At 44.6% G+C, this 21764-nt stretch overlaps 1 protein-coding gene across 1 annotated transcript; it reads right to left on the reverse strand.

The window, feature by feature from the left end:
- Positions 1-986: 986 nt before the first annotated feature.
- On the reverse strand, positions 987-10684 carry LOC131354371 (E3 ubiquitin/ISG15 ligase TRIM25-like). Its single transcript, XM_058391932.1, has 6 exons — positions 5479-10684; positions 5012-5107; positions 4586-4819; positions 4285-4453; positions 3987-4046; positions 987-3529 (listed from the first exon to the last, which is right to left on the reverse strand). Exons 1-6 carry the CDS (start codon positions 6076-6078, stop codon positions 2991-2993), a joined length of 1698 nt encoding a protein of 565 aa, XP_058247915.1. The 5' UTR covers positions 6079-10684; the 3' UTR covers positions 987-2990.
- Between the last annotated feature and the right edge of the window lie 11080 nt (positions 10685-21764).

Genomic DNA, 21764 nt, shown 5'->3' on the forward strand with positions numbered 1-21764 from the left:
AAAAAATCCCTATCAAAATCTTATACGTATAGGTATATAAAGAAGAAATGTAATCTAAATATATATATAAACAACATACCGTTAAACCGTCGCTGAGGAAACCTGCGCTTAAACAGAGCTCTAACGGGACATCCACGTTCTCTCCGTCGTCGCTCCGCTTCCTGATTCGGTTCGGGGGTGTTCTCCGATTCAGTCTCTGATTGTTTTTAAAAATAAGGCTCGTATCACAAAAACGTATTCACACACTGTTTTTTTTTTTAAAAAAGAAGACACATATTCTCACACACACACACGCATAAAACACACCGTTAATCACACGCCCCGCTTCCCTGGTCGAACACGTGGGTGATTTGGCCGAGTCTGTAAACAACCTTTTCACTATTGATATTTCTGAGAAATTTCAGTCCCTTCGCTTGCCGGGGCGCATCGCAGGCTTTTAAGATGGGCGTCACGCTCGCGACTCGTGGGGCCGGAGTCGGTAATATTTCGATCGCGGGGTCTCCACTTCTCGGAGGAGCGTGCTGAACACGTCGATCTCGTGAGATCGCTGGCGAAGTCCTCACTGGTGAAGCCCCTGTTAGAATTAAATCCAGATCCTCCACGAGGCTGTCGTTCCCCGGCTCCCTGGAAAACTCATCAGGATTTATGTTGCGTGTAAAATCTGGCACGCGTAGGAAAAAAAAAGTTTTTTACCAGAGCTATATATAACAGATGGCAAAATACACAGAGAGAGATACAGTACCTGGTTCAGTCTGACTGAGGCTAATACCCTCTAGTTCTTCCGCGGTAACTTTATTAAAGAGAAAAACTTATTTAAAAAAGTACAGAAGAGTTCAAATTAAAGAGAAATGAATAGAAAAAGCTTACCCTGAAAGTCGGGTACCCTGTGAACGTCGGCTTGAACTTTGGGTGATAATCAGTTCTTACACTTCACATTTAAAGTGAAACTTATTTAAATTGCAAAAAGTAAACTGTATGAAATGTTTGAGCAGAATTTGTCCTGTGTTCGTTTTTGACTCCAGTGAACCCAAAGAACTTTATGTATTTTGTCAATGCTACAATGCAATAAACTTCTTCATTAAGAACGTTTTATTTTTCTTACAACATTTTGCACTCTAATAACTGGCGCCCGATCATGCTGCTTAACTGGGATTACAATTTATTAGCGTGTTTATATGCCAATAGATTAAAAGCATGTTTGGAGGAAATGATATCTTTCACCCAGTCTGAATTTATGAAGTGGAGAAATATTTTAAACAATATCAGACTGCTTTTAGAGTTTTTAGATTATTCAGATTTAATAAATGAGGAATTTTGTTTTTAGATATTTACAAGTCAATAGCACGATTTCATGTATCAGACCCTTCAATATTAATATTTCAAGTAGGGATTCTTTATCTTCTTGTTTTGTTGTCTGAAGAGGAATTAGAAAGGTGTGCCCTATTTCCCTGTTTTTTTATTTTTATTAGTAGCAGAAACTTTTATTTCTGAAGAATAAAGATCAGGTCTCTGTTATTTTGGAGGCTCTTCAGTTGTTCTCGGATACCTTAGGTTTATCAGTCAATCACTCGAAAAGAAAAATGATGGCACTACAATACCAGGATGAATAATGTATATCTGGGATACAAGTTAAACAGCTAGGTAGATACTTGGCTATTGTAATTAGTAAATCAGCTTCAGAGAGAATTACAGAAAATTGCTCACAAAGATTATAAAAGACAAAAAATATTTTGAATTGTTGTCCCCAAAGAAACTTATCTCTTAAAGGTGGAGTGTTGATGTCCAAGGTTTAAAGGATTTCCAGACTTGTATTCCCTGCATTATCCCTTTATGTAGAATCTAAAACATGTTCCACATCTGGCAAAAATTTATTTATTAAACTTGGCACAATGCAGTCAGGCAAGTACCGTTCTCCTGGCAACTGCTAAACACCATTGTGCTTTACACCATTGCATCTATCATGTGAAAGATGGTTTTCCATTTGTCAGCCTTACTGGTTCTGATGAGATTATAGTTGCTATGCAGGTCCCGTATTGTGAAGAAACATGCATCTCAGAGTGAGTGGATATAGGTACCTGACTGTGAAGGCATTCAGACATTTTGGCTAGAGTGAAAACTTGATAAGAAAATATCAAACTGTCCCTAGATGAGAAGGACGTCTGAAAGGGTAGATTTACAGACTGTATATATACAGACTGTCTGATATAAACACTCCAAACTAAACTCAAAATCCCTTCCCACATTAACATTCTGACCTGAAAACATTTCTGTTTCACAATCAGGAGTAAAGTTTTAACATTTTAAACCATGTGGTCAGCTTCTGGTGTATCATCTTTTCAGGAATAATTTTGTGTATCCTGCAGATCTCCAAAACTTCTGACTGAAATCCCTTCACAGTTTGAACCATGTGCTGTTTCCTCTCTCTCTCTCTCTCTCTCTCTCTCTCTCTGTTTCATATCATATTTGTGTCAGGAGTTTATAAAGTTAAATATATCAGTAAATCAAAGCTGCTTCTGTTATTTTAGTCGGTCAGATGAAGACAAGAAGATATGAAGAAAATCCCACAGAATCTTCTTTATTTGGAGTTAATCAGAATCATTTCATTGATGCAGCTGATGATAATTACTTTTGTACATGAGATTGAATGTGATTGGTTTATTCTGAACACAGACACACCCCCAATTATAAAGCTGTACATACTTACACAACCAGGATATTGTAAAGTTTATAAATGTTTCATTAAAATAAGGTTCTTAATTGTTAAAAACCTATAAAACATATTTCTGTAAGTGTCTGTGGATAATAAAATGATTACCACATTACAAAGAATGAATATTCTGTGTGTGTGTTTTAGATTTACATTTTAGTGCTTTGGTGCTCAGGAACGATCTCTCTATAATGTGGAATCTTGTTGAAATGAAACACTTTTCTATAAGATCATTTGTGATACAATTTCTACTTGTTACTGACCACAAAACACCAGATACATCTTATTCTGGATCACACAACCTCACTTCTGATCGTAAACAAACCAAGAACCCAGCATGTAGAGGCTGAGTGAATGTGGTGTGGACTCTGTGGAGGAGCTTCATGGTGTCAGAGACACTGTAGAAGGACAGAATTCCTGCACTGTGATCCAAATAAACTCCTATTCTGGAGGATGATGGAACTCTGAGATCAGTCTCAGTGTTGTTGTGAAGGAAAGAGAGAGAAGAATAATGAGAAGAAGAACACCACAGACTCCAGGACTGATTGTTGCGTCCAAACCCACACTCATCACCCGGTCCTTTCCTGCTGATGTCTTTATATGAGACTGATATGGACACACCTCTAACACCGGTCCACTCCACCTCCCAGTAACAGCGTCCACACACACTCTCCTTACACAACACCTGAAACCAGGAGTCAAATCTCTCTGGATGATCAGAGTACTGCTGCTCTCTCACACTGCCTCTCACCACTCTGTTCTTCTCATACAGAATGAGTTTAGGATTTGTCGTGTTGGGATCCAGAGTCAGAGAACAGAAATCTAAAATAAAAGAGAAAAACAAACTGAACAGTGTTTGAAAACTGTGTGTGTATGTATGTGTGTGTGATTTACTCTGCTTGTTTGTGTGTGTGTGTGTGTGTGTGTTTGTGTGTGTGTGTGTGTGTGTGTGTGTTTGTGTGTGTGTGTGTAATTTACACTTCTGCTTGTGTGTGTATGTGTGTGTTTGTGTGTGTGTGTGTGTGTGTGTGTGTGTAATTTACACTTCTACATGTGTGTGTGTGTACTTAAGGTACATTTGTGTGTGTATGTGTGTGTGTGTGTGTGTGTACTTAATGTACTGTACGTGTGTGTGTGTGTATTTATATTTGTGTGTGTCTTTACATAATGTACGTGTGTGTATTTGTGTGTGTGTGTGTGTACTTAATGTACATGTGTTCGTGTGTATCTGTGTGTGTGTTTTTGTGTGTGTGTGTGTCTGTGTGTGTGTTAGACATACATTTCAGAAACTCTTCTCTGTTCTGTATCTCTGGTAGTGAAATGATCTGAACTGCTGCAGCTGTGGAGAGAAAAATGGAAATGAAGACAAAAAGCATCATCAGGTTGTGTAAAAGATGGAAACAGTTGAAAGTGATACAGTCAGTTTATTCATTTGAAATCAGTATTTTACTTCAAAGTGTCAGGTGAGCAAACTGGCTGCAGAAAAGTAAGCAGGAGCATGGCTAAGAAATAACACTTCACAGAGCGAGTAAAGACGTCCATCATTGTGTTTCTCCAGCAGGAGCAGCTCCTCTTACCATGTGGAGGGATTTTGTTGAATTCCTCCTCACAGAATTCCTCCAGTCTCTTCTTCAGATCTGAGAGAGAATTCCTCACTCCATCAAATGACAGATGTTGAGGGACAGTGATTCTGGACGTGTCAAACTCTGGTCTTTTTAATGGAGATTGACATCCAGAAGCTAAAGCCTACAGAGAAGAAATGAAATGAAAGACACACTTGTGATGTCAGACAGGGACATTTATTGCTGCTTTAATGAGAGGTGTTTTAGAGAGTGTGTGAGGAACAGCTGGCTCTGTAGATCAGACAGTGAGTGTTACCTGGAGGAAATGGATGTGATCGTGTGTGTGTGAAAGCTGCTCCAGCTCAGTGACTCTCCTCTGAAGATCAGCAATCTCCTGCTCCAGTTGCTCCAGGAGTCGTTCAGCTCGACTCAGTTCAGTCTTCTCCTGAGCTCTGATCAGCTCCGTCACCTCTGAGCGCTTTTTCTCCATGAAGCTGATCATCTCAGTAAAGATCCTCTCACTGTCATCTACTGCTGTCTGTGCACTGAGCTGTTAGGACACACACACACACACACACACACACAGACACACACACAGACACACACACACACACACACACAGACACACACACACAAGATATAAATCTCATCTATCATTCCCTCTCTTACTGGGACTCTAAATGACTGGTTGTCCATGTTGTGTGTGTTTCTAGGAGCAGCTCTGTCTCTGCTCACTGCTCACCTTTATAGTGTTCACAGTCTGTTTCAGCTCCTGCACCTTCTTCTGCTTCTCCTGGATTCTCTGCAGGAATTTCATCTGATCCTCCTTTAGCTCAGTCTGAGGACACATCAGTTATATCCATAAGGTTATACAGTGGATATAAAAAGTCTACACCCCTGTTAAAATGGCAGGTTTTTGTTGTGTAAAAAAATGAAACCAAGATAAATCCTGTCAGAGTCTTTTCTACATTTTATGTGAAATTGCAGCCAATAAATTAAAGTGGAAACAACCTTGAGTCATTTTTGGAGAAATAAATAAAAAATAAATAACCAGGTTGCATAATTGTGCACTCAATTTTATAATTAGGAATGTGTCAGTGTTCAGAATCAACCAATCCCATTCAAACTCTCTTCAATCACAAGTTCAATCTTGTAACTGACCAAAGCTGCTAAATCTAAATGAGAAATATCATTGGGATGAGTCCTCACCTGTTTCTCAGCTCTTCCTGCTGTAACTGATACAGCGTCATGGCCTTTATGTTTATCCAACATGCACAAAGAGCAAATACATCTTTGATCAGTACGACAGTAGATCTCCAGCACTTTATCATGTTCAGAGCAGATCTTCTCTTGTAGATTTCCAGAGGCTTCGACTAACGTGTGTTTTTTTAAAGCAGGAATATCTAAATGAGGTTTCAGATGAGTTTCACAAAAGGAGGTCACACACATCAGACAGGACTTGACGGCTTTGTGTTTTCTCCCGGTGCAGAAATCACACTCCACATCTCCAGGTCCAGCATAACAGTGGGCAGGAGAAGCAGCTTGGACTTCAGTCTTCTTCAGTTTCTCCACCACTTCAGCCAGCATGTTGTTTCTGCGTAGAACAGGCCTTGGAGTGAAAGTGTCTCTGCACTGAGGACAGCTGTAGACGCCCTTCTGATCCTCCTGATCCCAGCAACCATTAATACACACCTTACAGAAACTGTGACCACAGGGGATAGTCACCGGATCCTTCAGGAGATCCAGACACACTGGACAGCTGAACTGATCCACTGAAAACTGATCTACCGAAATACTGGCTTCAGCCATTTTCCTAGACTAACACGTGGAGAGAGAGATCTGTTTCATTTTCTCTTAAACTTCCTGGTTCTGTGTGTGTGTGTGTGTGTGTATGTGTGTGTGTATGTGTGTGTGTGTGTGTGCATGAGAGAGAGGGAGGGAGGAAGGAGGAGGAGCACAAACACAGAGAAGTTATGAACGCTCCTCTTTTAACCATTTCATCCCCCTTCAGTGCAAAAATATAACCCATGTAGCTGCTGCTCCAGCAAACTTTTGGCCTTATTGAAAAATTCCAATGATTACAATTTAACACTTTATTCCATGTGATTTCTAATCTGGCCATAGGGGTCACAGTCCAGTGACTTCTGTGCCGGTCCCAAGCCCGGATAAATAGAGAGGGTTGCGTCAGGAAGTGCATCTGGTGTAAAACATTGCCAAATTTAACCATGCAAATCGTCAGTACTCTGAATTTCATATCAGATCAGTCGAGGCTAACAACGCCTGCCATCGGCGCCGCTGACCTACAGGGCGCTGGTGGAAATTGGGCTACTGTTGCTCGAAGAAGTAGAGGAGGAAGGAGAGTGTGTAGACAGAGAGAGAAGAGGAAAGGTAAGAGTGTAGGGCTGAGAATAGGAGCTCTGAATGTTGGTACTATGACAGGGAAAGGTAGAGAGCTGGCTGATATGATGGAGAGAAGGAAGGTGGATATACTGTGTGTACAGGAGTCCAGGTGGAAGGGTAGCAAGGTTTGTAGTATAGGAGCAGGGTTCAAGCTGTTTTATTATGGTGTGGATAGTAAGAGATATGGGGTAGGTGTGGTCCTGAAGGAGGAGTTTGTGAGGAATGTTCTGGAGGTGAAGAGAGTGTCAGACAGGGTGATGAGTCTGAAGTTAGAGGTTCAAGGAGATAGTGGAGAAAGAGAGATTCTGGAGTGAATTAGATGAGGTGGTAGAGAGTTTGACCATGGGTGAGAGAGTGGTGATAGGAGCAGATTTTAATGGACATGTTGGTGAGGGGAACACAGGTGATGAGGTGATGGGCAAGTTTCGAGTTAAGGAAAGGAACCTTGAAGGACAGATGGTAGTGGACTTTGCTAAGAGGATGAACATGGCTGTGGTTAACACTTATTTTCAGAAGAGGGAGGAGCATAGAGTGACTTACAAGAGTGGAGGTAGGACCAAACAGATAGACTACATCCTATGTAGAAGAGGCAATCTGAAAGAGATTAGTGACTGTAAAGTGGTAGTGGGAGAGAGTGTAAGCTAGGCAGAGGGATCGAGATGGGAAGGATGTGGAGCAAGTTAGAGTTATTAAGGATAGAGGTAGAAAGGTGCTCACAAGTGAGGAGAGTGTACAGAGGAGATGGAAGGAGTACTTTGAAGAGCTGATGAATGAGGAAAATGAGAGGGAAAAAAGAGTAGAAGGGGTGAACTCTGTGGATCAGAAAGTAGATAAGATAAGAAGGTATGAATTCAGAAAGGCTTTAAAGAGGATGAAAAGCAGGATGAAAAACAGTTGGTCCTGACGACATCCCGGTGGAGGTCTGGAAGTGTCTAGGAGAGGCAGCAGTGGAATTTTTAACTAGTCTGTTTAACAGGGTTTTAGAGAGTGAGAATATGCCTGAGGAATGGAGAAGAAGTGTATTAGTGCCGATCTTTAAGAATAAGGGTGACATGCAGAGTTGCAGCAACTATAGGGGGATACAGTTGATGAGCCATACAATGAAGCTATGGGAAAGAGTAGTGGAAGCTAGGTTAAGGAAGGTAGTGGAAATTTGTGAGCAGCAGTATGGCTTCATGCCCAGAAAGAGCACAACAGATGCAATTTTTGCTCTCAGAATTCTGATGAAGTATAGGGATGGTCAGAGAGAGTTGCATTGTGTGTCTGTAGACTTGGAGAAAGCGTATGACAGGGTACCAAGAGAAGAGCTGTGGTACTGTATGAGGAAGTCAGGAGTAGCAGAGAAGTATGTCAGAGTGGTGCAGGACATGTATGAGAGGAGCAGGACAGTGGGGAGGTGTGCTGTAGGTCAGACAGAGGAGTTCAAAGTGGAGGTGGGACTGCATCAGGGATCGGCTCTGAGCCCCTTCCTGTTTGCTATGGTGATGGACCAGTTGTCAGAGGAGGTCCGACAGAAGACTCCTTGGACAATGATGTTTGCAGATGACATTGTGATCTGTAGTGAGAGCAGAGAGAAGGTGGAGGAAAACCTGGAGAGGTGGAGGTTTGCGCTGGAGAGAAGAGGAATGAAAGTCAGTCGTAGTAAGACTGAGTACATGTGTGTGAATGACAGGGAGGGAAGTGGAACAGTAAGATTACAGGGTGAAGAGGTGTCGGGAGTTCTGTGTGATAGAAAAATTTCAGCAAGAATCAAGGGGAAGGTGTACAGGACAGTGGTGAGACCAGTCATGCTGTATGGTTTAGAGACAGTATCACTGAGACAGAGACAGGAGTCAGAGCTGGAGGTAGCAGAGCTGAAGATGTTGAGGTTCTCTTTGGGAGTGACAAGGTTGGACAGGATTAGGAAGGAGTACATCAGAGGGACAGCTCATGTTGGATGTTTGGGGGACAAAGTTAGAGAGGCCAGATTAACATGGATTGGACATGTTGTCACGAGGCCTGAACACCAGAGGGAGCCATCGCCCGAATATTAACCGTTTCTGCCCACTTCCGGTCCAGAGACGTATATAAGCAGCACGCTATCTCAGCCACATTGCGAAGCATTGTTTCCTATAGCGTTACTTGCCAAGCCTTGATTTAGTCATTGTCTAGTTACCTCGTGCATGACCCTGCCCGTTTGCTTTTGACTTCGATTTCTGGATTTGTGTTTTGGTCCACAGTGTTGCTTTCTGGTTTTGACCCTGTTTCTTCGTGACCTCGACTAAGATTTTGCCTTCTGTCCTTTATTACATCTGCGTATGGATTCTAACACTCCTACATCTGATGAGACGTTACAGAATGCTTCGCCAGAGATGAGTCCAGCAGATATGCAAGCTGCGCTATGGTGACAGCGAGTCCTCATCCAAGCTTATCAGGCGGAGGTCGACGCACTGAAAGCCGCTAACCAACAGCTCCAGCAACAGCCACCGGATCAAGTGGCAGCCGCGGCACCAGCGTACAACGTTCGCAGCAAACTTCCTCGTTTTGAGTTCGACGGATCCGCCGATCGCTACCGGGGTTTCCTTCGTCAATGCGATAACTACTTCGCTCACCAACCTGAGGCTTACAGCAACGAGAGAACCAGGTGCGCGTTCATATTATCCCTACTAACCGGCAGAGCGCTAGATTGGGCAGCAGCAGTTGGGACTCCGACCCTCAAGTCAAATTTAATCAAGGAGGTGTTTGAATACCCGGCAGGAGGCAAGGATGTTTCCGTACAGCTGCTGGAATTGCTCCAGGGGGTGGACACAGCCGCGGATTATGCCATAAAATTCTGCACGTTGGCAGCTCAGTCGGGATGGAATGCGACAGCTCTCATGGCAGTTTTCCGCGAGGGACTCAACCCGGAATTACAAGCAGAAATGGCATGCCGCGACACCGCGGAGGAGCGTGAACGGCGCACCAAACTCAACGTCAGCTTCTACTGCGGGAAACCCGGTCACAGAGTGCTCCGATGTCCCAAAAAACCATCTACGTCACAGGTAGAGACCATAGTACGTTTATCCAAAGTTTCTCTTCCGGCATATCTACTCCTTGCTCATTCTCAGTTTTTTGTCACAGCATTAATTGACTCGGGCTCGGCGGTCAACCTCATGGAAGAGACTCTGGTGCACGATCTCCACATCCCCACAGTCCCATGCATACCCCCGCTCAGAGTGACCGCCATCAACGATCAGCCCATCGGAGGGGGTCTCATTTCTCATCAAACACAACCCCTTGACCTCCAACTCGGATTATCCCATCATGAACGATTATCTTTCTTTGTCATCTCTTCCCCGTCCAACCCCATAGTACTGGGCCTTCCCTGGCTGCAACTTCACGACCCAGACATATCCTGGAAGGACGATGACATCCGAAGATGGGCCCCTTTCTGCATAAAGAACTGTTTTCTGAATCATACTCCTTGTCCATGCCTCGCTACTTCCATAGAAAGCCCAGCTACGACCTACGGGAGGTTTTCAGTAAGGAAAAGGTGACCAGGCTCCCTCCACACAGACCATGGGATTGCACCATAGAACTCCTCCCCAACACCGTACCACCCAAGAATCGAGTTTACCCTCTCTCCATCCTGGAAAAAAAGGCTATGGAGGATTACATCGAAGAGGCCCTTGCTGCAGGTTATATACGGCCCTCTACATCTCCGGCGGAGGCAGGCTTTTTCTTTTTGGAAAAGAAGGATGCAGGGCTCCGGCCATGCATTGACTATCGTGGTTTGAACGCAATCACAGTGCCTTACCCCTATCCTCTCCCCTTAGTTCCAGCCGCCCTCGAACAGCTACAAGGGGCCAAAGTGTTCACTAAACTCGATCTGCACAGTGCCTACAATCTGATCAGGATAAGAGATGGAGATGAATGGAAAACTGCTTTTCACACCACTAATGGACACTATGAGTACTTAGTCATGCCTTATGGACTCACTAACGCCCCTGCAGTGTTTCAATCCATGATAAATGAAGTATTCAGGGACATGCTCCACAGTCACGTAATAGCCTACATTGACGACATTTTGATTTACTCATCAGACTTGAAACAACATATTTCCCACGTTCGAGCCGTCCTCCACCGCCTGGCAGCCCATAACCTCTTCGTGAAGTTGGGAAAGTGTGAGTTCCATCGCTCCTCCATCACGTTTCTGGGTTACATGATCTCTCAAAACAGAGTGAGATGGACCAGTCCAAGGTGTCAGTGATCACGTCCTGGCCTGAGCCCATCAGTGTTAAAGGCCTACAGCGATTCCTGGGGTTTGAAAACTTTTATCGCCGTTTCAATCGGAACTATAGCACCATAGCCAGTCCTCTAACCTCGTTGTTAAAGGAAAAACCACAGAAACTAAAGTGGACTGATCAAGCCAGAACAGCCTTCGATAAGCTCAGGCACAGCTTCTCCTCTGCCCCTATACTCCAACACCCACGAACGGATTTACCTTTTACAGTGGAGGTGGACGCCTCGAACAGCGGGATAGGGGCAGTACTCTCTCAACGCCAGCCAGAGTCTGGCAAACTACACCCATGTGCCTTCTACTCTCGTAAATTAACACAGGCGGAATTGAATTATGACGTGGGCAACAAGGAGCTTCTAGCTATGAAGGCTGCTCTGGAAGAGTGGAGACATTGGTTGGAGGGGGCAATTCACCCGTTTCTCATTCTCACTGATCACCGTAACCTTGCGTATCTTCGAGAAGCAAAACGCCTTAACCCACGCCAAGCCAGGTGGGCATTGTTTTTCTCACGGTTCAAGTTCACGGTCACCTATTGTCCCGGCTCTAAGAACAGGAAAGCAGATGCTCTCTCCAGAATTCATGAGGTCATCGAGTCATCCTCACACCCCGACACTATCCTCCCATCATCTGTTCTAGTAGCCCCCATATGCTGGGATATCATGGGAGAAATTGAACAGGCCTACACATCCGAGGCACCACCCCCAAATTGTCCACCCTCCAAGTGTTATGTTCCCACTGCACTCCATCTAAGACTGATTAGGTGGACCCACGAAAGCCCCAGCTCCGGCCACCCAGGCATCCATCGTACGGCCCAATTGCTGCGTCAGACCTTTTGGTGGCCTTCTCTAAACCAGGATGTGGAGAAATTTGTACGCTCATGCTCAGTCTGCACCCAGTCTCGGACCGAACGCCATTTGCCAGAAGGTCTGTTGGAACCACTACCCGTCCCACACCGTCCCTGGTCTCACATCTCCATTGACTTTCTCACTGAGCTCCCCGACTCGCAGGGCTTCACGACCATCATGGTCGTCATTGACCGGTTCTCCAAGGCTTGCAAATTGGTCCCCATGAAAGGCTTACCCAAGACTATGGAAACTGCCTTAGCCATCTTTCACAACGTATTCCGGAATTTTGGGCTCCCTGAAGACATAGTGTCAGACCGAGGGCCGCAGTTTACCTCCAGGGTCTGGCAGGAGTTTTGTAAACAGTTGAGAATCAAAGTCAGTCTGAGCTCAGGATACCATCCCCAATCTAACAGAACGTCTGAATCAAGAGCTGGGAAGGTTCCTGAGGGTTTACTGCAGCAAGGAACAGCACAGATAGAGTGAATTCCTCCCGTGGGCCGAATATGCTCAGAACTCCTTAACCCATTCCTCTACGCTGACGCCGTTCCAATGTGTATTTGGCTATCAGCCACCATTGTTCCCATGGTCTGAGGAGCCTTCCAACGTCCCCGTGGTTGACGAGTGGTCCAAGCGAAGCCAAGAGATCTGGGAACGAGCCCATGTCCGCCTTCACCGGGCAATACATAGACAGGTTATTCAGGCCAATCGCCGACGTCAACCCCATCCAACCTACCTGGTGGGTCAAAAGGTTTGGCTATCCACGCGCAACCTGAAACTCAAACTGCCCTGCTGTAAGCTCAGCCCCAGATTCATCGGCCCCTTCAAAATTGTTCGCCAGGTTAATCCCGTCTCGTATCGCCTAGAGCTGCCTGCCTCTTATCGCCTTGCACCCATGTTTCATGTGTCTCTGCTCAAGCCCTATCACGAACCACAAACTGCGGGCCCCACCGCCCATGAGCCACCCCCTCCCCTGGACATTGACGGTTCCCTCGCCTATCGGGTTCACACTATCCTTAACTCGCATCGCCAGGGTCGCCGCCTCCAATACTTGGTGGACTGGGAGGGATATGGCCTGGAGGAGCGCTGCTGGGTCAATGCACACGACTTCCTGGACCCTGCACTCATAGAGGAATTTCACCAGAACTTTCCCCACAGACCTGCTCCTCGCCCGAGGGGGCGCCCTCGACATCGAACACCTGGAGGTGTTCCTAGACAGGGGGGTTCTGTCACGAGGCCTGAACACCAGAGGGAGCCATCGCCCGAATATTAACCGTTTCTGCCCACTTCCAGTCCAGAGACGTATATAAGCAGCACGCTATCTCAACCACATTGCGAAGCATTCTTTCCTATAGCGTTACTTGCCAAGCCTTGATTTAGTCATTGTCTAGTTACCTCGTGCATGACCCTGCCCGTTTGCTTTTGACTTCGATTTCTGGATTTGTGTTTTGGTTTTGGTCCACAGTGTTGCTTTCTGGTTTTGACTCTGTTTCTTCGTGACCTCGACTAAGATTTTGCCTTCTGTTCTTTATTACTTCTGTGTATAGATTCTAACACTCCTATGTCTGACGAGACGTTACACATGTCCAGAGGAGGGAGAGTGAGTATATTGGTAGGAGAATGTTTGACATGGAACTGCCAGGCAAGAGGAAAAGAGGAAGGCCAAAGAGGAGGTATATGGATGTAATAAATGAGGATATGAAGCTAATGGGTGTAAGTGTTGAGGATGCAGAAGATAGGGATAGGTGGAGAAAGATGATTCGCTGGGGCGACCCCTGAAGGGAAAAGCCGAAAGAAGAAAAAGAAGAAGACCACATTACAAAGAATAAATATTCTGTGTGTGTTTTAGATTTACATTTTAGTGCTTTGGTGCTCAGGAACGATCTCTCTATAATGTGAAATCTTGTTGAAATTAAATACTTTTCTATAAGATCATTTGTGATACAATTTCTACTTGTTACTGACCACAAAACACCAGATACATCTTATTCTGGATCACACAACCTCACTTCTGATCGAAACAAACCAAGAACCCAGCGTATAGAGGCTGAGTGAATGTGGTGTGGACTCTGTGGAGGAGCTTCATGGTGTCAGAGACGCTGTAGAAGGACAGAGTTCCTGCACTGTGATCCACATAAACTCCTATTCTGGAGGATGATGGAACTCTGAGATCAGTCTGAATGTTGTTGTGATAGAAAGAGAGAGAAGAAGAAGAACACCACCACAGACTCCAGGACTGATTGTTGCGTCCAAACCCACACTCATCACCCAGTCCTTTCCTGCTGATGTCTTTATATGAGACTGATATGGACACAACATCACCGCTCCACTCCACCTCCCAGTACCAGCGTCCACACACTCTCCTTACTCAACACCTGATACCAGTAGTCAAATCTCTCTGGATGATCAGAGTACTTCTGCCTTCTCTCACTGTTTCTCACCACTCTGTTCTTCTCAGACAGAATGAGGTTAGGATGTGTCGTGTTGGGATCCAGAGTCAGATAACAGAAATCTAAAATAAAAGAGAAAAACAAACTGAACAATGTGAACATGTTGGGTTTAATTCACACAATACTGTATATTCATGTGAAGTGTGTGTGTGTGTGTGTGTGTTAGACGTACATTTCAGAAACTCTTCTCTGCTCTGTGGCTCTGGTGGTGAAATGATCTAAACTGCTGCAGCTGTGGAGAGAAAAATGGAAATGAAGACAAAAAGCATCATCAGGTTGTGTAAAAGATGGAAACAGTTGAAAGTGATACAGTCAGTTTATTTATTTGAAATCAGTATTTTACTTCAAAGTGTCAGGTGAACAAACTGGCTGCAGAAAAGTAAGCAGGAGCATGGCTAAGAAATAACACTTCACAGAGCGAGTAAAGACGTCCATCATTGTGTTTCTCCAGCAGGAGCAGCTCCTCTTACCATGTGGAGGGATTTTGTTGAATTCCTCCTCACAGAATTTCTCCAGTCTCTTCTTCAGATCTGAGAGAGAATTCCTCACTCCATCAAATGACATGTTGAGGGACGGAGATGCTGGACGTGTCAAACTCTGGTCTGATTAATGGAGGAGACCGACGTCCAGAAGCTAAAGCCTACAGAGAAGAAATGAAATGAAAGACACACTTGTGATGTCAGACGGGGACATTTATTGCTGCTTTAATGAGAGGTGTTTTAGAGAGTGTGTGAGGAACAGCTGGCTCTGTAGATCAGACAGTGAGTGTTACCTGGAGGAAATGGATGTGATCATGTGTGTGTGAAAGCTGGTCCAGCTCAGTGACTCTCCTCTGAAGATCAGCAATCTCCTGCTCCAGTTGCTCCAGGAGTCGTTCAGCTGGACTCAGTTCAGCCTTCTCCTGAGCTCTGATCAGCTCCGTCACCTCCGAGCGCTTTTTCTCCATGGAGCTGATCATCTCAGTAAAGATCCTCTCACTGTCATCTACTGCTGTCTGTGCACTGAGCTGTTAGAACACACACACACACACACACACACACACAGAAGATTTAAATCTCATCTATCATTCCCTCTCTTACTGGGACTCTAAATGACTGGTTGTCCATGTTGTGTGTGTTTCTAGGAGCAGCTCTGTCTCTGCTCACTGCTCACCTTTATAGTGTTCACAGTCTGTTTCAGCTCCTGCACCTTCTTCTGCTTCTCCTGGATTCTCTGCTGGAATTTCATCTGATCCTCCTTTAACTCACTCTGAGGACACATCAGTTATATCCATAAGGTTATACAGTGGATATAAAAAGTCTGATTACTAAATCAATTGCTTATAAATTAAATTGAATACGAATCTATATATTATGTGCCATCTAGATCATGGTTTTTTGTTATGACATGAAACTCTGTGCTCTGAGTCCAGTCAGCTAGCAGATGGAAAATTAACTTAGTGGATATTTTATGTGACATGGATGGGATGTCTGTGTGTGTGTGTGTGTGTGTGTGTTGTCACCTGCCACACCCTGTCACTGGAATGTTCACTAACTGCTCTGACCAGATTATGACTATCATTTTCTCTATTAATCAGAAAACACACAATTTTACAGAATTCTTCTGATTGATAAATTCACTGTCTAAACTGCCTAAAGCACATGTTTCTAGACATGAACAAATAATTAAGATGATTAAACCTGTTTCTCAGCTTTTTCTGTTGCAGCTGTTACGGTGTTGTGTCCTTTGTGTTTATCCATCGTACACAAATAACAGATGAAGGTTTGATCAGTACGACAGTAGATCTCCAGCATTTTATCATGTTCAGAGCAGATCTCTTGAAGATTTCCAGAGGCTTCGACTAATGTGTGTTTTTTAAAAGTAGGATGTTCAAGATGAGGTTTCAGATGAGTTTCACAAAAGGAGGCCACACACATCAGACAGGACTTGACGGCTTTGTGTTTTCTCCCGGTGCAGAAATCACACTCCACATCTCCAGGTCCAGCGTAACAGTGGGCAGGAGAAGCAGCTTGGACTTCAGTCTTCTTCAGTTTCTCCACCACTTCAGCCAGCATGTTGTTTCTGCGTAGAACAGGCCTTGGAGTGAAAGTGTCTCTGCACTGAGGACAGCTGTAGACGCCCTTCTTCCAGCAGCCATTAATACACACCTTACAGAAACGGTGACCACAGGGGATAGCCACTGGATCCTTCAGGAGATCCAGACACATTGGACAGAGGACCTGATCTTGAACTACTGAAATACTGGCTTCAGCCATTTTCCTGAACTCTCACATGTGGAGAGAGAGATCAGATTAGTTTTCTCTGAAATTTCCTGGTTTTGTGTGTGTGTGTGTGTGTGAGAGAGAGAGAGAGAGAGAGAGAGAGAGAGAGGGAGGGAGGAGGAGCACAAACACAGACAGGTTATGAACACTCCTCTGTTAACCATTTCATCTCCCTTCAGTACATAAATATAACCATGTAGCTGCTACACTTATTAGGATTCATTTCATTAAATACAGAATGAATTTTCCATTCTTTTTGCCTACTGACTCCTCCAGCAAAATTTTATATTTTTATATCTTATATTTTATCTTTCCAATTGGCATTTTGCCTCCTTATTTCCTTTTCTCCTTATCTCCTTTTTCTTTTTTTCAAGGTCACAACAGTTGTATAAGCATTTCACTGCATATCATACTGTGTATCGTTCAAATAAAATTTGAATTTTATACACCTCTGTCCAATGAAGTGGTAGGAACACCTCCATGTTTCATGTTTTAGAGGGGTGTCCCAAAACTTTTGCCAATCTAGTGTCTTCTTCTTTCGGCTTTTCCCTTCAGGGGTCGCCCCAGCAAATCATCTCTCTTCACCTATCCCTATCTTCTGCATCCTCAACACTTACACCCACTGGCTTCATATCCTCATTTATTCCATCCATATTCCTCCTCTTTGGCCTTCCTCTTTTCCTCTTGCCTGGCAGCTCCATGTCCAACATTCTCCTACCAATATAGTCACTCTCGCTCCTCTGGACATGTCCAAACCATCTTAACCTGGCCTCTCTAACTTTGTCCCCAAAACATCCAACATGAGCTGTCCCTCTGATGTACTCGTTCCTAATCCTGTCCAACCTTGTCACTCCCAAAGAGAACCTCAACATCTTCAGCTCTGCTACCTCCAGCTCTGACTCCTGTCTCTGTCTCAGTGATACTGTCTCTAAACCATACAGCATTACTGGTCTCCCCACTGTCCTGTACACCTTCCCCTTGATTCTCGCTGAAATTTTTCTATCACACAGAACTCCCGACACCTTTCTCCACCCATTCCAACCTGCCTGCACTCGCTTCTTTACCTCTTTCCCACACTCTCCATTACTCTGGACTGTTGACCCCAAGTACTTAAACTCCTGTACCTTCTTCACCTCTTCACCCTGTAATCTTACTGTTCCACTTCCCTCCCTGTCATTCACATACATGTAGTCAGTCTTACTACGACTGACTTTCATTCTTCTTCTCTCCAGCGCAAACCTCCACCTCTCCAGGTTTTCCTCCACCTGCTCCCTGCTCTCACTACAGATCACAATGTCATCTGCAAACATCATTGTCCAAGGACCATAGCAAACAGGAAGGGGCTCAGAGCCGATCCCTGATGCAGTCCCACTTCCCTCTCATTTTCATCATTCATCAGCCCTTCAAAGTACTCCTTCCATCTCCTCTGTACACTCTCCTCACTTGTGAGCACCTTTCCATCTCTATCCTTAATAACTCTAACTTGCCGCACATCCTTCCCATCTTGATCCCTCTGCCTAGCTAACCTGTACAAGTCCTTCTCTCCTTCTCTAGTGTCTAACCTAGTGTACAACTCATCATACGCCTTCTGCTTGGCCTTAGACCAAAACCTTAAACCTCCCTCTTCACTCTGTGCTGTAACTCCTTGTGTTCCTGTCTATTCTCTTCAGTCCTGTCCATGTCCCACTTCTTCTTGGCTAACCTCTTCTTCTGAATACTATCCTGAACTTCCTCATTCCACCACCAAGTCTCCTTATCTTCTTTCCTCCTTCCAGATGACATACCCAGCACCTTTCTTCCTGCCTCCCTGATCACTTCTGCTGTAGTTTCCCAGTCATCTGGCAGCACTACCTGACCACCCAGAGCCTGCCTCAAATTCTGTCTAAATTCCTCACAACATTCCTCCTTTTTCAGCTTCCACCACTTGGTTTTCTTCTCCATCTCTATGTTTTCCCTCTGCTTACAGACCATCAAATTCATCCTACACACCACCATCCTATGCTGTCTGGCTACACTCTCTCCCACTACCACTTTACAGTCACTAATCTCTTTCAGATTGCCTCTTCTACATAGGATGTAGTCTACCTGTGTGCTCCTACTTCCACTCTTGTAAGTCACTCTATGCTCCTCCCTCTTCTGAAAATAAGTGTTAACCACAGCCATGTCCATCCTCCTAGCAAAATCCACTACCATCTGTCCTTCAAGGTTCCTTTATAATTGAAACAAAAAAATAATTGTGAAAAACAAAGTTATTGGATATGCATATGCAAATTTATATATATATATATATATATATATATATATATATATATATATATATATATATATATATATATATATATATATAGTTGGAATACAAATATTTATAAAATGTTAAATCTAGGTTCCAACATAATAGTATATAAATTGAAAAAGTTATGTACATTGGGTTTTACATTTTGATGTAAAGATGATAACATTCTAAGAAGATCAAGTCTGGCAGCCCAGGTGTCTGAGACATTTACCTTTTGTCTGTATGTACTTCCTGACCACCGGGCAGGGTCCCAGGTTAAATGTGAATGCTAATCTCAAGGCCAGGCTGTGCCTTTGTCTCTATGATAATGTGAAGGTCTGGGCGATACTGTCAGGCTGATTGGATTAGCACCTATGCATTTGAATGACTCTGTTATGCTGATGCGATCAGGGCTGGGGAAATTCCATTACTGGGCTGATTCCTGTACTGCATTTGCATGCTTTGTTTAGATTGTCTACACCTCTATTTATCCCTCCCCCTTGAAAAGTATAAATTCTACAGTGCTGAGCTATAGTCAGACTTGGATGACTACAGCGACGCACAGTGAGTTCTCAATAAAGAGTAACTTCTGCTTGTCCCAACGTCTCCTGGTCTCAACACCATTTAGTGCTTTATAGGTCAGTAATAGTATTCAATTCAAAATTTGACTGGGACCCAATGTAGTGTGGCTAAGATAGGAGTGATGTATTCAGGAAGGAATCTAGCTGCTGCGTTTTGGACTAACTGTAGCTTGTTTATGCTCCTACTGGAACATCCAGACAGTAAGGCATTACAATAATCCAACCTTGAGGTAACAAAAGCACAAACTAGTTTTTCTGCATCTTAGCAATATAGACTGCAATCTCCTCTGCTTCACCGAGACATGGCTGAATCCAGCGGTGCTGGACCACACCATCCAGCCGGCCGAGTTCTTTTCGGTTCACCACATGGACAGAACACTGGAATCGGGGAAGTTGCCGGGAGGCAGCGTGTGTTTAATGGTGAACAGTAGCTGGTGCAACAGTGTGATCATTGTTCCTCTCACACGCTCCTGCTCACCCAACCTGGAACTGTTGACCAAATGTCATCCTTTTTATCTTCCTCTGGAGTTTACATCGGTCATAGTCAGCGCCGTTTATATTCAGCTTTAGGCAGACAGGGACACTGCTTTATGCGAGCTGCATGAACCTCTCACACAGCACCAGTTTCAAGCCCAGGATTCTGCACTTATTGTGGCAGGTGACTTTAACAGTGACAACCTCAAACGTGAAGTGCCAAACTTATATCAGCACATCACCTGCTCCACCAGGGGTGAAAGGACACTGGACCACCACTTTACAACATTCAAAGTCAGCTACAAGGCACAATCTCGCCCCCCGTTTTGGAAATCCGACCACGCTGCCATTTTCCTCATGCCAAAATATAAACAAAGGCTCAAGTAGGAAGTTCCGGCTCAGAGGGAGGTTGCACGCTGGACGGACCAATCGGTGGCCGCTCTACAAAGATGCACTAGATGACGCAGACTAGGACATGTTTCGGAGCAGCTCTGATAACATCAACATGTTTACAGAAGCAGTTATGGGATTCATCAGGAAACTAGCGGATGACACTGTTCACAAAACTATCATCAGAACGTTTCCCAATTAGAAGCCGTAGGTAGATAAATCCATCCGCGACGCTCTGAGATCCCACTCTGCTGCGTACAACACCGGGCTCACCAATGGAAACATGGATGAGTATAAGGCTGCATCCTACAGCATGTGCAGAGTGGTGAAGGAGGCACAGCGGCACTATGGACAGAAACTAGAGTCACAATTTCACCAAAGTGGCTCTAGGAGTCTGGCAGGGACTAAGAACTATGACAGACTACAGAACACCATCTTCCAGATCAGTGAATGAGGACGCTTCTCTGGTAGACGAGCTAAACACCTTTTATGCTCGCTTTGAGGCTGTAGTTCACAGCGCTAATGGCATTAACAGTGCTAACAGCACGATAAGCAGCACGCACAAGGAACAGGCTGGAGAGGACAGTGCGTTCATCATCTTCGAGCATGACATGACAAAGGCATTCAGGAGAGTAAATACTAGGAAAGCAGCAGGACCAGATGGCATCACAGGTTGGGTCCTGAAGGTCTGTGCCAACCAGCTTTCTTCAGTGTTTACTGATATATTCAACCTCTCCCTAGAACAGTCTGTAATCCTGATTGGATGGTCCACCATTGTTCCTGTCCCCAAGAAACCCCAGCCCGCCTGCCTGAACGACTACCGCCCAGTGGCCCTTACTTCAGTAGTGATGAAGTACTTCAAAGGATTAATCAGAGACTTCATCACTTCTTCCCTTCCTGACACACTAGACCCGCTACAGTTTGTGTACCATCTCAACTGTTCTCCTGAGGATGCCATCTCACACCTCCATCACAGGCCTGGACAGCAGAAAGGGGAATTATGTTAAAATGCTGTTTGTTGACTACAGTTCAACATTTAACACCATAATTCCCACCATACTCACCACTAAGTTGGAGATCCTGGGCCCGTCCCTGTGTTGATGGATCTCCAACTTTCTGACAGACAGACCACAGGCAATACAGATGGGCAACCATGTCTTACCCTCAGCACTGGAGCCCCACAGGGATGTTTTTTGAGCCCCTCCAACAACGACAAAACAGGATCCCAGTGGAGAGAGTAGACAGTTTCCGGTATCTTGGTGTTTAGATCATGTAGGACCTGACATGGTCCTGTCACGTCAACATCCTGGTGAAGAAGGCCCGGCAGCATCTCTATCATGTTGAAGGACTTTAAACTGCCCTCAAAGGTGTTAAAAACATTCTACACCTGCACCATTGAGAGCATCCTGGCGGGAAGTATCACAGCCTGGTGTCATCTGCTGCATGCTGTCAATGTAAACGTAAATGTAAATGTAAATGCATCTCCCTGTGCTTTGAGAGAAAAAGGAATCTGTAGTTCTGAAGTATTTTAGTCGCCTGGGTGAATTCTGTGATGTAGGACAAAAGG

Source organism: Hemibagrus wyckioides, linkage group LG06 (assembly GCF_019097595.1).
Source record: "Hemibagrus wyckioides isolate EC202008001 linkage group LG06, SWU_Hwy_1.0, whole genome shotgun sequence".
In the NCBI taxonomy this organism is placed as follows: Eukaryota; Metazoa; Chordata; class Actinopteri; order Siluriformes; family Bagridae; genus Hemibagrus; species Hemibagrus wyckioides.

Coding starts and splice junctions, on each gene's coding strand:
- LOC131354371 (XM_058391932.1), bottom strand. CDS start 6,078: ATGGCTGAAGCCAGTATTTCGGTAGATCAGTTTTCAGTGGATCAGTTC. Junction 5,108..5,478: donor CAGGAAGAGCTGAGAAACAG/GTGAGGACTCAT, acceptor ATGTGTCCTCAG/ACTGAGCTAAAGGAGGATCA. Junction 4,820..5,011: donor AGACTGTGAACACTATAAAG/GTGAGCAGTGAG, acceptor GTGTCCTAACAG/CTCAGTGCACAGACAGCAGT.